The sequence below is a fragment of the Malaclemys terrapin genome, chromosome 8 (genome assembly GCF_027887155.1).
Source record: "Malaclemys terrapin pileata isolate rMalTer1 chromosome 8, rMalTer1.hap1, whole genome shotgun sequence".
NCBI lineage: Eukaryota > Metazoa > Chordata > Testudines > Emydidae > Malaclemys > Malaclemys terrapin.
Window position 1 is genome coordinate 33,602,697 of NC_071512.1, and position 18,562 is coordinate 33,621,258.

Here is an 18,562-nt window from a genome sequence, read left to right on the forward strand (position 1 = left end):
AAAGGTTCATGGTACCTTTAATAACCACTAAGGTTATGGCTTCTCCTTTTCAGTCTTACCCAAAAAATGGCACCATCCGCAGAAAAGTGATCCCCAGTACTGAGCACAAGTATAGGTAGGAAGCTTGTACAGTATTATGCCAACTGCACAGATACCTCTGTCAGTGGTGAATTAACTAACACCCAATATTGACCAGCCATAAATTTCCAACTTTTCACAACTTTGTATATAATTTCTTCCAGGTTTCTCTTCTCTCCCCACACCTTCTCGCTCACACCAAACTGCATAGCTAATTTACAAGGTTCACAGCAGGACAAGGCTTCTGTGTTGTTTTTGGCCACAGTGCCACCACAATTGGACATTGTGAATTGGCAGCAAGCAAACTCCTCTCTCTCTCTACTGATGTCACAGCTTTAGTAGAATGTACTACAGATTAGAGTCCCTGATTGTCACCACGGATCCACCAACTGCTTGGAGGACCCATCAGAACTCAGTTGACAATTCTGTCAATCCATGAAGCAGAGTAGAATCTTAGTAAAGCAGATATGTTGAGTCACTTTTCTGATCATGAGCACACTAAGCGCTGTTTGTGAAACAGTTTGGGCAAGGAATAAACATGTTGAACTAGGTAAGACTCTGATCTGTAGCTAGTAAACAACTAAAAGCAATTAAGACAAACATTTGTTGTGCCCCCCCACGCATGTTTCAAATTCTAAAGTATTTGGCCTTCGGTCTTATGCGTCACACCACTCCCAAGCCAGCACTGAATTACTACACATTACTGTATTATTGGTTAGAGGCACTGATGTGCTAGAAAAGTTTTTATAAGGTAATACAATAAAGTATAGGAACATTGTATTAAGAGCATTAGCTTTGATTTAGCATTTGAAGGAACTGTGCATTAAGCTTGGATTAATTAATGCATAATACTGACATGGGTTAGATGACGTTACTTAGCAATTTATTGGACAAATGAAGTTCAATTTTTTTTATTAAGCACATTCCACGGTACAAAGCTTTAGATCATGAACAATATCTGTACAATTTAACAGTTTCAATCAGCTGTTCATACACAAACTTTCCAAACGGGTCATTGGCAAACATAATTACAAGTTAGAATTAGACTATCCCAGTGCTTTTAAACATTAATATAGCAGTAATGTACAATTGCTCAATTATGGTTAGCAAAACAAAGTCCAGAGTGCAGCCAGGAGTCCCAGGAGCCAAATTCCTTGGGTGCCAATCACAAAGTCCACTGCTATGTTACACAAAGCACAATCAAAGAAGGTGAGACCGCATGTTCAAACACCATTATCTCCCAAGGAAAAACATGAATTTAATCTTACACATGCATAAAAAAGGACTCCATTCTTCATAAACAAATAGTTGTTTCTTCAGGGCTGCAACTGATGTCTTTTTTTTAAAAACAGTTTAATATTAAAGCTATTAGATGAAAAGGGTAAAGTAAGCCACTTTCACAAACTACTGTCAAGCTTACCAAAAGGTGATCTTACAGACGCTTATCGAAACATGATATCTTCTGTACTTCATGAGGTTTGATCATCTCGAAGAAATAAATATCTTTGTAGTAACAAGTTAAAGGGAATTTCCTAACAAACACTGATCCCAACACCTCTCTCTCAATTGAATAGAGGACTAACTGTAAGTTGCACTTTTCTAACATTTCAGTAACGTCTGATGTGCGCTTCATTCTGAATTTGCCCGACATGAAGGTGGATGACATCTAACCATAGCTGTTGCACTGGAAATTTAGTATTAAATCACTGGTCATCTAAAGTGTTACCGACATTCTTTAACTCCCCTCGACCAAAAAAGGGAAAATCTGAAACCAAAAAGTGCTGCCAACAGAAGACGAAATACGCAACAAATGACGACAGAGAAATGACTGGCTACATATCCGTGACAACATATTTCTCCCCCAGGACAATAGGTATATCTTACACACTCTTGGTTTTAGTGCATTTTCAAACTAAGCATTAAAGAAAACTACTGAAAACTGTAGTCATACATGGCAACTTAATCGGACAACACTATAAAGATGGTATTTATCTGGGTCTTGCTTTTACAAAGAAAAATATGATTAAATAAATGTGACTGTATAAATTAGAGAAAGGAGAACCACGACAACGTAAGAAGGAACTACTAAGACATTTCCTAATAAGGACATGCTTACGAACAGAAACATTGACTATGGCATCACAACAAGGTCATAGTGTAACAGCTATGGGTAAGTGATCTTAAATTCAACTTGAAGTCTGGTCATCATAGTACTACCTTGAAGGGGCCTCTACCCCGCCTCAATTGTTCCAAGTTACATATTTAAATAAATGTAACTTTGGCTGATGGCATTTTTTCCATTGAGCAGCCAAACTAATGCTATGGAAGGACATTTGTAGACGTGTGGCAACCTACTAATTAAAAAAAATTGTTTTGTAAATACTGCGGCACAAAATATAAGATACAGAACATAAATTAAACTTTTTTTAATTTTTAAAAAGTTTAGAAATTACATTTTAAAATATGTAGTTCCCATTAAAAAAATCCTAATGAATACTGAAAACTTCCTTTTGCAGAGAAATATTTCTATGTAATTCATATTAATCCCTTCAGTGCCAGTAGTTAGAATGTCCTGCTGCCAAGTGCTAACACATTTTGTATTAGTGTGTAGTGTCAGGAGATCCTGACTTCTAGCACCTGGAGGTTAAACTGTTATGTACATTATATCGACATGCTTATACAGTATTTGAAATTATGAGGCAAGCACACATGGAAAGATTTTACTATACCAAACATTAGGAAGAGTAGGACGGTTGTATTACAGGGCACAGTTAAAGGAAAAAAAGACGGTGCTATACAACTAGTTTAGATAATCTAGCCTGATTTACAGGTAATGTTTAAATTAAAAGAAATTATTGGTGCAGAAACAAGTAAACTGTAATCCAAAAATATTACTGATCCATTCAGAAATATTTCTAATAGTCCAACGTACACCCCTATCAAACAAAACAGGCTCTGAATTTGTCATGAAGTCTAAAGGAGCATGGTGACTTTGAAAGCAAAACTCTGTACATTCTGGGTATGTGTTTGGCACCCAAATTTCACTGGAGAATATTTTTCTTTAAAGTCAGACAAAAGTGCAAAGCAATATAAATTAGGCCAAGTCCTTTCTTGACTTCTGATTTATTTCTGGAAAACAAGCCATCATAGTTCAGTTTATATGGACAATTTACACATGAAGCTTTGGATTTTTCACTGCAGTGAAAGGCAGGCTTCTGATTTTCATCTACTTGAAGTCAGTGAATTTGTAGTAAATTCCTTAGAGGAGACCACTGGGGACTGAAGGGGAGCAGGAAAGATTAAGAGAGATACAGAACTGCGCTGCTTTGCATCTACACAGCATCTATCACCAATTCTGACTTTAGCTGTGAATCAACATCTTCAGGCATGTAGTAGCCGGATATCCAGTAGTTCAAGATTGTGGAACCCTGAAAAAGATAAAGACAAGCTGAAACAATGGAAACTATAATCAGGCCAAGTATAATCTATTATTTGTAGACATATGGCAGAAGTTAGTTGGTATCCATCACAGAACACCTCCCCCCACCCCATGCACTCTGAGCGCACATGAAGGCATTAGCCCGCTAAAATAAGGTGTCTAAATATGCCAATCAGTATAGCACAGACTCCTTAGAACAAAAGTGTTAAAGGAACCAGGGTTCCTTTAAATGATGCGATCAGTACAGGGTATGTCTACACTGCAATTAGACACCCACAGTTGGCCCATCGATCAGGGTCCCAGGCGCCTACATTACAATTAAAGAGACCTTTAGCCTGAGCCCTGCAAGCCAGAGTCAGCTGGCATGGCCAGACACAGGTGTCTAATTGCAAAGTAGACATACCCTTAGAGGCTCAAGAGGTGACAATATCACCACTATAGGGCATCATTTTAATTCTATTGATTGTGGAACCTGGACCATACTTTAAATCAGATTTGCATGCGGATTGGGATTTGCACCTTTTTAAGCTTTTGAAAATTCAGCCCTATAAACATAGCAACTTTGAATTAAACTGACCTTTTCCTTACATGTGATATAAAACAAAAGTCTTTGCTAGGTCTTTAGGGACGGACTGGCAGGGGAGGAGGAGGAAGTGTAGTAGTTGGCACAACAGGCTTCGTTCCAGGTTGAAACTTATCTAATGGAATTTCAACCTACTCTTAACACACCTCAGGAAAAAACCCTCCTCTTCTACACGCCACACAACACTATACAGAAGTGACCTAAATGTTATCCATTTTCATTAAAAATATGCATAGGTTATATCTGGTTGGATTGAATTTTTAATCATAGGTCTAAACAGTTGCATTGGGAAAACTGGCTTGTTAAACCATTCACCTTTTTGTTTAAATCAATCCAACCATGTAAACTATCCTTTATTCTATTTTTAATAGGACTATTAAGTTCAGTTACTTGTTATATTTATATATGAAAATGAGACTTAATGATCTTGAGAAATGAGCCCACAAATCAGATAATTAGAATATTTCCACAAGAGCTACCTTTTCACACAGTTATATGATTACACTATTTGATTAAATAGCTTTTCCAAACTGAAAATTCTTACTGTAATTAAGCTTAAAATAATTAAATCTAAGGTTAAATTTCACTTTCCATGCCCCAAAAACATGCTGCAGACTTTGATGAACTGCTCTATTCATGAGACTTTCATAGTTGAAAGTTTAAAACATCTTCCCCCCCCTCCCCCCAGTGCTTAAATAGAAGAATATTAGACTATCATATGGTAACCATTTTTATCATGTTACAATAAACAAAAGGAATTCAACAGAAGGCAATAAAACTTTCTTATAACCCCCTGCCAGGTCTGTCAAAAATGATCCACTTTGAAGAGGCATATACATTCGGAGACTTGTAAAAATGGGTACAAAGCTTCTTTTGAGAATGCAGAGACGTACAGTGTTTGGGAGCATATACAATTGTTCCATTAAATATCATAATAAAATACTGGATATTTTACAGTGATATTTTACGTAGATTTATGTTTTTGAATTCTGATTATGAAAAAAATTCAGGAAAATGACACTGTGTGGTTCCTTCTATCCAAGAAATAATTACATAACTACCAAGACCAGTTAACTACAAGGATATGCAGCTTTGCATGTTTTCAATTCTCTGTATAATATGACAAGTCAGAAACATAAACTGCTCCAAACTGTGTCAAGTGTATGGAATCTGCAGGGAAGTTTCTAAGTGCCAAAAAACATTTCATTTTGCACCAACGAATCTTAACGTAATCAAAGTGAGTTTGCAAGTGAGGGGACAAGAGAAAGAGTGAAAAGAAGTCATGAGGCTGGTAGACTGCCGACCAAATAGAGTAAAATGCCTAGGAGTGAATTGAAATAAACTACAGTGGACTTTTAGAAGCCTATGTAGTTATACTTCTGACTGGCATGAAAAATAGGATAATGCTTCCATGATTGGAAGGCAATACAATATAACCCTCCCAATCATATTTCTGCACAACCTTCAAGCCATTCAAAACTATCTATATCTTGTTGGGGTGAAAATACGTAATTGGTACATGTCAACTGGTGGATTGTTTTATTTTGTCACTAAGAAAGTGTGGTTTTCCCACCAGGTGGCTTGTTCTAAAGGCTTCAATCAATCAGAAAAAAGGAAATTGTTTGGGCAGGGTGTAAATCACATGGTTAGCATTTGCTGTCTCCCAAATACTGACCCATGAAACCTGTAATATGAAAGGTGCCCTGTTTATGGTGAATGCAATTCCTTTAGGCTTGATACAACTCCCATTAAAGCCAATGGTAGTCTTTATCCATTTTAATAGGAGTTGGGTCACATCCTTAGAGGCACAACCAGTGGCAACTTTAGATGGGCCAACACCATTACTGAAGACACTGCAGTAATATTGCAGCAATTCAAACAAAACTGAATTTTTAACACCGTAAGCCACAGGTGGGCCGTGCTGAAGGAACTAGCTAATAGGGGCTCTGAAACTGCCCATTCTCCTGGCCAGCCTGACATTCCTTTTAAGCTTGTTGCCTACCTGGTATACATAATGAATTTAGCAGACAGAGAAAAAGTCATTTTCAGACCTCTGGTCTTCTCCTTTAAGGAGAGTGTAAACAGCCAATAAGGGAGTTTTATGCATGCCAACCTTTAACTGTCTTGCAGCAGAATTCTTAATTTCTCAAAGCTTGTTCATGAACTTCTATAGTTTCCTTTAGCCCACACTTAACTTTTTCTATATTACAGTGTTTAGATGATGAATATTAATTTAGAGTGGAAGTTAACAGAAGATAGATGTACTCAAATTAATGAATGGTGTAGGAAAGGTAAATTAGGCACTCCTATTTAGAGACCGCATAATTAAAGACTGTGGCAAGCATGAAACTGACATTTCTTAATTCGAGTGTCTGATTTGCAACCTAATTTTCTAACCTTTTTAAAAAATTGGGAATTTTTGTTCTCTCTCTCTTTTTTTTTAGAAAAAAAGGTAAAAAATTAATAGCGGATTTGAACACGAAGCCTTCAGCATTGCAGCACACACTGCTACCACTTGAGCTACAGGTCTGCAAAAAGAAGCATGAGATGGCTGTTATCCTATGGGGATAGAATGCTGGGTCCTGGGTGTTGAGGAAGCCCAGTCTGCCATAGCCCTCTTTCTGTCCTTCCCCACTCAGGCGATTGAGAGAGCTCCAGACCAATGTGGTACCCCCAGAGGAAGGGAAATGGGTCACTGGGTTCAGGTGGATGGAAGAAACCAGCCTCTCTCTCTTTGGCATGTTCATGAGATCTGTTATTAGTTTAATAAGCTGCCCACATTTTCCTGAGGCATGCAAGTGAGAACTGCAATTTATAATGATTTACTTCTCAACAAAAGCAAAATGGAATTTCATTAGGCAAAGAAAAGACATTTCACTAACAAGAAGGCTACCCCCTAGAAAATATCAAAGGTCTTCTGCAAACAATGAAATAATTTGTGGAACTCACGGTTACAAAATATCGGGGCCATGAGCTTAACAAGACTTGAAGAAACAGACGTTTATATGGAATGCAATATTGTTGCAGTCGTGTTGGTCCCAGGATATTAGAGAAACAAGGTGGGTGAGGTAATGTTTTTTTATTGGACCAACTTCTGTTGTGTAGCTTGAAAGCTTGTCTTGCTCATCAACAGAAGGTTGGTCCAATAAAAGTTATTATCTCACCCACCTTGTGTCTCTGATTTATATGGACAATGAGACTATCCAGTTACATTTGATAGGAAAACACTTTTTAAGAGAGATAAAACCTCATGATTTTGGGCATAAGCCACACTACTACAAATTGCCTCTGGTAAGAAAAAAAATTGTCCTATGGGCAAGCTTACTCCATAATTGTACTCTGTGAGGTGCCTGACCTTCCTCTAAAGTATCTGGTACTGGCCACTGTCAGAGACAGGATACTGGACTGTACGGGTTTCAGGTCTGACCCAGTAAGGCAACCTCTGTTTCCAAGTCTCAACATTCACTGCTATATATTATATGAAGTGCAACTGTTGGCAACCACATGAATGACATAAGAAAAAGACTCCACTGATGTAGCAAATGGATCTACAGCAGAGTTTTTACCCAATATATTTAGACAACTAAATATATATTGACTGTTGCAGAGAAATGGAAACAGTCAAACTTCATGTGAGTCTCTTCTGATGGCTTCAAACTCATTTTTCCTAACATGATGTATTTTTTCCTTTTGAAAACTTTTTTATTACTGGTGGCTATCACAGGGAATTGTCATTTATGATGAACATTAGTCAAAATGGCATACATCTCAGTTTCCTGGAGACCGATGGGCACTGCTCGCTAGTCCCAGAAACAGAAAGATAAAAGCCTCAATGAGGAGCACAATCTAACTGAACTCTAAAAGGCTCTTATTTAGTTTCATAGAAAGTTGTGGCCTGTTATGTGCAAGAATACTTTTTTCAATGTTACTGTAATTACAAGCATGCCTCCATTATATAACAATTTCCACATGAAGCATTTTAAAGTGCTATAGATCATTAAGGCTCACAGCATCCAAAGAAGGTAGAAGTATAAAGAAAATCTTGGCGTACAGGTTACTATGTTCTCTGACAAAGGGCAGATCTACTCTGCAACAGATGTACCCTGCTCAAAGGAAAATCTCTCATATCCATACTACTAATGTAGAAAGGGGCATTATGTGACATACCCAAATTCACACAGAGCCAGCAGAACAGCCCAGGACAGAATCTGAGGCTGGAATATTGAAAAGAGCTTCATGTTGGCCTTACGCTGCTCTCCATTGAAATAAATGGTTGAACTCATAGCATCATCAGGACAGCTCTGAACACTTCTGAAAGTCCCAACTCCCAGTGCCCTCTGTCTAGTTACTGGATCACAGGTTCCTCACACACTACGTGATAAGCTTTAGGTTCTGAAAGAATCCTCCCATTCTAACCAGAAAATGCGTAGGTAGGAAGCACAGCATACTTGCCAAAAGTACCTAATTAATGGTCAAAACATTGGTTATTTTTAAATTGTACACATTTTTAAATTGTGTCATTTTAGAACCTTTGGTTTAACAAACATTCTCAGCAGGGTGGATAAAAATCAATGATATTTTTAAAAAATAAAAAAAAATATTATTTTTTGATAAAATGCTTTTTAAGGCAAAAACCTACCTAAAGATAGTTTTAATTAAGATACATTATAGCTCAAAGATATCTCATTATGGAATAGGGATTATAAATTCTATAGTATGAGAATATATTCATGTAATGTTTAAGAAAAGTTTTGTAAATGAGTTCCAATAGTTCAAGGATTAGGGACCCAATCTTATGGGGTTCCAGGGGCTTCTGTATAGATGATTTAGGTTAATGTTTCTATCTACCCAGTGGAACTCAGTCTAGAAGATACCATCAGAGATGTTTAGTTTTGCAGTTCTCAAACTGTGGATTTGTCTCTCCAGAGATAACATGCTTGTTAACTGCAAAAAATATTTTTAAATAAATAAATACATAGAGGTGAGAAATAACAGACCTCATCCCTATTGTCCCTCTGCAAATTTGTGTACACAGAGTCAATCCCTTACCTGTCTCTAAAAGTGCAAAGTTTCAAAAAGTTCAATGAACAGAAGATTGTTGGGAGTGGAATACATCTGGACAAAGAGAAGAAGTCTGGAGATAAATGTGAGAAGGGAGGGACAGGCAGTAGAAACAAAAGTGAAACTGTTTGAGCAGCCTATTCCAGAAGTCTTGAGGTCTTTCTGAGTGTAGCCTTCATTGATTTGAGGTCTACCATACCATTTTCTCACTAGAAAGGAAAACCTATAATGGCAGCAGGCCGTAAAAGAAACCCAGTTTGGGAATATTTTAATGAAGTTCCTCTATCTGTGGGTAAGACAGGCATGCGTGCAAAATGCACAGTGCAACAAAGAAATGCAAGGCCTGGTTGCCCGAATGAAACAACACCATGAGAAGTGTTCCTTCTCAGGAGGAAGCTGCGTTGAAGACAATGAAAGGAACATGTCTGAACATGCAGCATCTTCAGGTTGGTAAACTTCTTTATTTCATATTTCTTTCTTAAGGACTGCCTGTCTTCCTTCTGGACTATTCTTGAATTCTCATGTTTGAGCAAAAAATATAGTTGTTACTCTATAGTACTATCATTTTAGATGCAGTTGTGATAAAAAAATAAATAGTTGAAATAGGCAGATCTTCCTTTTACAATTTCACCTTTAAAGTAGTACTGAGTGTCAGTGAATGCAATGAGTAATACTAAATGAGCAGTATGGTAATAATTAAATAACTGCATTGACTTGTTTTGTTTAGGAGAATCCATCCTCAACATACAGGATTCTGGAGACTATCCACCTTCAAGATCACCATCATTTTCTATAGTTTCAGAGTTATCTGCCAGTGATAGCGTTTCAGTCACATCATGTATGTCACATAGCCCCAGTATATGACCTGCAGCAAAAAGGAAAAAAAATCTCCATCATCCAGAAACAACCATAGATAAGTTTGTGATAAGAACCAGCAGACTAAAAAATGGTAGCTGATGAAAAAACTGCCCCGTTTGTTTATGCAGCAAACCTTTCCATACGATTGAGACCCCACACTTCATTAACATGGTTCAGTCATTAAGACCAGGATACAGTCCAACCAACAGAGCAGATGTCGCAGGCAAATTACTGCATAAAGTGTATGAAAGAGAAATTGAGCAGTGTGCAAAAGGTCTAGACGGTAAAATTGTTAACTTGAGTCTTGATGGGTAGAGCAATGTCCACAATGATCCTGTTGTATGTGCTTGTGTGACAATAGAAGAAGGGAATGTCTTCCTTACACAAACAATTGATACACCAAGAAATGCACACACAGCTGAATACTTACAAGTGGAAGAAGAAACAGCTATAACAAACTGTGGGGGAAAAAAATTCAAATGTCTAGTATGCAGTTGTGTCACAGAAAATGCTTCAAATGTATCCAAGATGAGAAGAAATTATTTAGAAGAGAGAAGGTTGCAGTGCTCATTTGATGCTCCTCCTAGCCAAAGACTTCAGTGTTCCAGAAATAAAGGCTAATGTTGTTGAAATGTTGAACACATGCTGAGTACCCTGAAGCCTACTTCTGTAGTCCTGATCCAAAATGCAGGGAAATAGCTGTTTTATTGCTGACGCTGTTGAAATTTGGAAGGAACTGAGAGAGATCTTAAAAAGAGAAATATGCAATGACAGAGTTAAATTACAAGCATTAAAAAAAACAAATGGGACAAGCATTATATCCAGCTCCTTTTCTTGCAATTATTCTCAATACTCGGTACCAGGGTCAAACCTTAACTGCTGAAGAAGAGGAGCTGGCTATGACATGTACATGCAGCAATCATCCCTCCAAAATGCCAACTATAATAAACTTCAGACCTAAGGGTGAACCAGTCAAGAAATATGTTTGTTGATGATGTTTTAAAGAAAGTCACACCAGTGAACTGGTGGAAGTCACTTAAGCACTTGGATTCAGAGACTGTTGAAGTGATAATCTCACTTAGCAGCAATGGCTTCTTCTGTCGGTGTAGAAAGAATATTTTCTTCCTTTGGACTAATTCATTCCAAATTGAAAAATCATTTGGGACCTGAAAAAGCAGGAAAGCTTGTTTTTCTTTTCCAGATTATGAACAAACAGGAAAATGAAGGTGAAGACGACCGAGTTAGCTGCAGAAGCCAATATTTTAAGTTTCTCGTGTTGACCTGGCTGACAATCTATTTAATTTTTTTTTTTTTTTTTTAAATTTCATTTAACTATTTTATTTAAAAACAATTTTAACCAAAAACAAACCTGATTTTAAAAAACTTGAATGTTTAACTAAACTCAAAAATTCATATGCTTGGTTTGTTAAAATATGTTTGCTGTTGAAGAAAAAAATCCAGAATACATAACGTTTTAGTTAAATAAAACAATTTAAATGTCTGTCTGGTGATGCTCTCCTCCTAATACAGCATGGCAAGAAAATCCTCCAAATATTAAAGATTAACCTGTTGAATTGGAGATAGTTCACCTCCCAATGACTTCATAAATATCTGCTTCAATTACCTTTGGTAAATGAAATAACCAATCATTCATTTTCTGATATAGCTGTAAAACTAATCTGAAAAGTTTTCAAAATAAATCACTTAAAAATGTATAGTGTGTACCTTCTAAAAATGAAACCTGCATCTATCTCTGAGTTGTGAAGACTATGTATTAAGGTTGTAACTACTAACAAGAATGCACTTTTATGTAGAAATCCATGATTAAATCGAGTCTTCCTGACTAGTGATTTAAATCAAATCCACCCTGATTCTCAGTTTGAGATTTATGACAACTGAATATCTTTTTAAACGACCTTGTTATAAATTCTTACATTTCTCAATTGTAAATGTGTTGCAAAAATATAGTGGTTAGTACATGAACTACCTGAGTAGAGGCAGGAGGAACAACAGTGAAGATGTAGAAGATGAGTTAGATACTATGATGTTTTAAGCGTTAAGAAACAAAGCCTGATACCGCACAAAGGCTTCCTGATCCAAACAGCAGCAGCATCAACAGCAGATACATTAGGAGAATTCAGTGACGGCTGATATATAAATTACTATGACAAGCACTAGGCAAATGACAGTGAATACACAAGTACAGAATACATTTAATATAATAGAATTTACCTTATGAGGCTAGTAAAGTGCAGACTGTTATCTGGAGATGTAAGTGTACGTTCTGGATGGAGAGCGTGTCTCATTCTGGGCACTGGGTGGCACATTTAAGAAATCCCAAATCAGAATTGTGTCATCGTGGGAACTACTAATGATCTGAAATTCATCAAACTGGAGTCTAAACACACGTCCTGAATGTTCCTATAAACATTAAGAGTTCAGTTAGTAGGCCAGGAGATGGATCATCTTTCACTAATTTCATACTCAAACACTCATTTGGACACAAAATTAGAGATGAAAGTTTTGACTTGCTGGTCAAGGTTCATACACAGGTCTGAGAAGAATTACTGCTATTTAAATATTGCAGCAAATACAGTGGCTTCAATATAAAGTTTGTGTAGGCCATGAATTTTACTATGAAGTTGAGAACCAGAGAGATAAAGGCTGAGAGAACTACAAGCCAGCTGGACAGACTGCCAACGGAGAGTAAGCAATTAAACAAAAGATTGGCTAGTGCTGACAAGCTGTCAGGGTTTATCTGCTGCACAAAATTTTGTTGTATGTTAAACAGTGCTGCTACTTAAAGTATTGTGCAGTCCCCATAAGGCACTTCATTAGCCATTCCAGGCCCAATTATTTGTAAAAGTAGGCAGAGTTTCAATACGCGCTCTTGAGAAAAAATTCTAAAAGTGGCCCCTCTAGGAACTCTTTGCAGGAACAACAATACCAAAACGGCACCAGGACTTTGCACTACCACAGGACCCTGCAAAGGTCTGTACTTGGCCTTGATGATCCACTATAGTAAGTGATGGCATTGTACCGTTTAAAAAATGTTTAAAGGACTGGCCAAAAGTGCCATACTGATAATCCAGTGACTGGAGTCTGAAGTCAACACATACAGTAATTGAATTATACTCAAAGAATAAGAGGTCAGTGGAGTCCCCCTGCCCATTCAATACTTGATCTCTATGCCAAGACTGCTAAGGGAACCAATTACAGATTTTGTGATGCGGGCTCTTCTGCAGGAAGTGGACAAGCCAAGATCATTTCACACAAGCCATCAAATAGATACCATTTAAGCAATGACTTCTGGTCACTACTGACTCGGACAAGGTTCAAGCTTTGAATCTGGAGATGAAATGCTCTGTATAGTCCATGACCCATACAATGAGCTACCCAATGTCCCTCCTACTGCCATAAATCAAAGCCTTTATCTATTAAAAAAAAAAAAAACATCTAAGGTAGCCACTTAAAATATGGTAGTCTTCTTTGAAATGATTAGAGTTCCTATGGTAATCTCACCACAAGATCCCCTCCCTTCCTGCATCTATTCTTTCCATTTTTACAATTAGGTGAAAGGGTTAAGGAAGGCTGATAGTATTCCAAGTTGTTTCCATTTAATAGAAGTCCATTTATTTAAAGCCAGTGGTACAATATTTATATGATATTAAAATACCACAACAGGGACCAGGATGATTTGGATGCAATGTCGTATTGATTACATTTTTAGACTATTTGAGAATACCAAGCCAGAAGAGCTTAACAGCTCAATTTTTCTTCCATGCTCAGAGTCAACAAGAATTCAGTGCACAATGCAGCATGCCCAATCCTCTTTGTTTGTTCCCAGCTCTGGGAACAGAGCAGAATTTGCAGAATGTGCTGAATTTCTTATCTACCCCAAGACACAATGCATTTGCAATAAAATTTAACATTAAAATGTTCACTTTTGCCAAATATAAAATAGTATTTTTGTTCAAAACTCCAAATGTATCAATGTTTACATACCACCAATGTTCGCAAGCATAGTGTGCTGGCTGGGGCACGAGGGTCAAGAGCAGCTTGCAAGTCCCAAACTTTAATTTTGCTATAAAATGAAACAAGAATGTTGGTTATTTTATTATACTAGAAATGTTACTTCAATTATAAGCATTACAAAAACATTTGACTCAACAGAAAGCAAATGTTGGAATCTCCCCAAAGCTAACCTATTAGCAATAAGACAATATTAGCACAGGACTAAAGAAATTCTAAGACTAAGTTCGTTGGGGGCTGGGACCATCTTGTGTGAGCACAGCAACTAGCACAAGGGGGCCTTGATCACTGATTGGGTGTCTAGGCACTGCTGCACATATATATACATAAACAGAATTATTCACTTCTGCATCTGGGGAATATTTTGCATATTGACTTAGAACTGAGAAGACCTCAAAGTCTAGCATACTGCTGATGAAATGCAGGGAGAACAGCCCCTTGGAATCTATTTAGGATTACAGATCCCAGGAGAAGGATAGAATCAAAATAACCAATTCAAGTTGAAAGGAGTTCCTGACTTGCCTTCAACAGCACTGTTGTTCACTTGAACTACAATTCAGCCCAATACCAGAGGTGACAAGCTAACAAGGAGAATAAAAGCAATGGGATAATCCATGTCCCTGTACAGTTTCCTTGAATTCACTCAAGGTTAAGCCATTTTCCTTTACAGGTGGCTCCTGATGCCCTCATAGCAGCCCCACACCACTAACTTTAAGGCTCCTATCAGAGAACAGAAGATATTGCAGCCTCTCTGCTGGACTGTGCTGCTGCAATTTCAAAATTTTGTGAGCTCATATTTATATAGCCTCAGAATACAAACAGTCTCAGTGCTGGTGTCTAGTAAAAAGGCAGCCAGACCTGTTGGGAAGCAGGGAGTTTCTCAAGGAGCGATGTTTACGGGGTGGAAACAAAGTGAAGTGTCTATTCAGAACAGACACGACTTAAGACAAGCTATTTGTCCATTCTAACCAGCTTGAGCTGTACAGCAAAGCCATATAAACTTGATTAGTAGAATTCTTAATTCTGCAGGGAGCTAGAACTACCTACCTACCCCAATGAACAGAGTTAAAGAGCCCTAAGAACAAGTTACTGGAAGGAGCTGCAGAATAAAACAGACCACATAATATTCAAAGGCTACATTCAGGATATAGGTAGTCTGCATTATTGAAATCTACAGGAAGTGGGCAACACCCAGGTTCAATGTAGATGTGTCATAACCAGATCACTTAGACAACAGGATGCAAACCAAAAGAGAATCCTCATTGTGTGGGTTAAGGATGAAAACTTTCAAAAGTGTGCTTTACTAGGAGAGACATGAATAACTTTCTCAAAGTGTGTTTGAAGTACATACCCGTCATAGGCTCCACTAACAATTCTCTTGTTATCAAATCTGATGCATCGAACCAATTCTTCATGGCCTTCTAGTACTCTTAAACAGGCACCACATTCAATATCCCATAACCTTAAGGAAACAGAAGAAATGGATCTTTGAGAAACGCTCATGTGACAATAGCGCTCCAATCCACTTACTCATGCTGCAATTTCCATTACAATATAATCTTTATTGGGTCTCTGAAAACTAGAACCATACTACTTTGCAAGAAGGTACTCCTGAGGCCCCTGTACGCAGTCCCCAGAAGGGAGTACACGGCAACTCAGACACATTCCTAGTCAGTCTGCCCCATGGAATTGGCTCGATCATTTTCCAAATTAAAGGCATTTTAAAAGTAAAGGCTGGAAGCTTGTGACTATTTCAATATAAATGAGTTTATTGCTGAATCCATCTCCCGTTTTATTCTGCAGATAAAGCCATGTGTATCAGAGGTATATGCAGTAACTGAAATAACCTGGTGCTTTAATTGGACCCCCAATTTCTCCAATGATCTTCAGATCAATAGACTGTATTAAGATGTGGGATTCGTAAATTACATTTTTAGATGCTGACATCAGCCCAACAGTTTGTGAGCTGCACTTGCTTGAGTATATGTTGTATGTTACCTGTTCCCTCCTCATCAGTGGTTGCCTGTTCTAATGCTGACAAGACACATCAAAAGCTAAATGATTACTGTGCTATTAAACTGTAGGGCAGGTTCAAGAGACCTAGAAAAAAATCCCTTCTTTTTACATTTGCAAATACACATTCTCTCCAATATGCTGTTAGCAACAGTCTTCAACACACCTAATGGTGTTGTCTGATGATCCACTCACAACTAGTCGATCCCTGTACTGAAGGCATGCAATACCACGCTTGTGCCCATTTAGAGTACGAACAAACTCACATGTGCTTGTACTCCAGACCTGTGGAAAAAATTAAAAACATTCAATTTTGAGAGAGCTCGAGGTTTTATAAGTTAAACAGAAATTATGTTCAAAGTTCATTAAAAGAAATCAGGACTCCGAAGAAGAACTTTGAGGGAAAAGCTGAACGAAGGCTTAGACTGTGGGCTCTTCCGGGACTAGGACCATGGTATATTTTGTATTTGTACAATATGCATCACAATGGGGCTGCAAACCGAGCTGGGTCCTCCCAGCACTGCTATAATACATAAATCTGTTCAAATTGACTAAATCATCTTAAATTTAAAATATTAAAAATGTTTAAACTTTTTGTAAAGCAAGAAGCATTGCTTAAGTAATTTTAGAATTCTGACTGAATTTAAATGTTGTCTGGTTAGCAATCAGATCACAAAATAACAGGCTTCTAGACACAAAAGTCTAGTCTGAATATCATTAACCTATTTTTTACCATTGACATGGCCAACAATCTACTGCTTATTTAAGACAAGACCAGGGACACTTGACTTGAGGCTGAGAGAAGAATGTTTGGGGGTGGAAAGATTGGGGGTCGTTAAATGAATTGTTTAGAATCTTTGTGCATTTTTTTTAAGAAGTTGTATTTAAAGTTGTAAAGGGTCTAATGGGTCATTTCCCATAAGAATACAGTACCTTTGGCAAGTGTCGGACATAACTTTGCCAGAAAAAAGCTCTTGGCACAGTTTAAACCAGCTGTGGTTCTAGGGAGGGAGGGATGGAAACAGCTTTGTTGTATAGTAAGTTTGGGGTAACTAAGATGATCTGGCGGTCTTCAAATACAGCATTTTAATCCCTCAAACATGGCAAAATTTTGTTTAGTTGCTGAGAAGGTATGATGGGAAAAGGTGGATGCCTATACATTTAATGTCTAGAACAGGATTGCCAAGTTATAGAAAACACAAATAATTTGGAAAAAAGCACAGAAAAGTGCCATGCTTAATTTTCTAGCCAATTTCAAGACTAATCATGAGTAGATTTTAAGCTTTTTATAACTTTATGATAGAAGCCACAAAAAAAAATGTTATAAGTAAAGTTATTTTCATAAAGGCTTTAACATCTAACGGGAAGTGATAGATGAATGATAAAGGAATAGCCACAGAACTGCTCACATACACATTTGGGAATTGGATTTTAAGCACACATTCAACAACTCTAAATTTTTCTGAAGTGGAATTTTTTTACACATTAATCATTTTGATTTGTAGTTTCCTGAGTAAACAGAGCAGGGCTCTTTCTGCCAACTTACTTTAATGGTCCTGTCACCTGATGCAGAGACAATATACTTGTCATCAAAGTCTACAACATTAACAGCAGCACGATGGCCAACCAACACGCGACGTAAGGTGATATCAGTAGGTGATGCCATATCCCAAACAGCAATGGACCTGTCCTTTGAACATGTCACCATTAAGCCATTACTGAAACGCAAATGAAGCACTGCCTCGTTGTGATGAATCAGTGTGTTCAGAACTTCGCCTGTGTTTACATCCCAAACTCTGGGGGGGTGGAAAAAAATGAAATTTATCCTGAATTAACTGAGATGACTATACACATTACAAACAGGAAATGTATGCAATGAAGAGTGGTCTGCTAGTCTGAGGGACAGCCCTCCTCAACCATTTTATCTCTCTCGCTGCCCAAAGTTGCTAAGTCTCATGGCTTGCTTCCAGAAGTCATTTTAACAGAAAAAGAGGCTTATGTATAAAAGCTACTAATCAAGCAGAGGCTGACAATGGATTACACCAAGGACTGTAATGAGATACGAATCTTTTACCTATATGAAAGATGCCAGTTCAAGTTCAGGTCAGTAGCAACTGGAAGTTACTGCCATCCCATAGCTGTCCACTAGCTCATGTGAAACGAAGAGGTGGTAATCTCCCCTCAAGTCGTAGTGCAATGGCATCCACACCACAAAAGAGACCATAAATGGCTCTCTCAGAGATTAAGAACTCATTGGACATGGAGAATGAAGTCTCCTCCAGGCCAAGGCAACAAAGAACACTCCAAAGAAACCTGCAATGACTGACTGTGCTGTACCTGGGGCAAGCATTGCCGTTTCCAGGGCTGTCACTACAGCCCCTTTATCGAGCATTAAGATCACATAAAACTTTAAATCTAAGAATACAGGAATGGCCAGCGATCGAATGTCAGTATCCTATTATCAATGGTGGTCAGATTTTTCAGAGGAAGATGCAAGA

The 18,562-nt window shown here is 37.7% G+C and overlaps 1 protein-coding gene across 9 annotated transcripts in view; it reads right to left on the reverse strand.

Moving 5' to 3' along the window:
* Nucleotides 1-973: 973 nt before the first annotated feature.
* FBXW11 (F-box and WD repeat domain containing 11) overlaps nt 974-18,562 on the reverse strand; it is a 134,118-nt gene continuing 116,529 nt past the window's right edge. For all 9 annotated transcript variants that reach the window (XM_054037038.1, XM_054037037.1, XM_054037039.1 and 6 more), the window contains 6 exons: nt 17,611-17,860; nt 16,231-16,349; nt 15,403-15,513; nt 14,025-14,103; nt 12,252-12,440; nt 974-3,506 (listed from right to left, as the gene is read on the reverse strand). In XM_054037038.1, the coding sequence (XP_053893013.1) occupies nt 12,279-12,440; nt 14,025-14,103; nt 15,403-15,513; nt 16,231-16,349; nt 17,611-17,860 (721 nt within the window). In that variant the 3' untranslated portion in view covers nt 974-3,506; nt 12,252-12,278. The remainder of the gene's footprint in view (nt 3,507-12,251; nt 12,441-14,024; nt 14,104-15,402; nt 15,514-16,230; nt 16,350-17,610; nt 17,861-18,562) is intronic.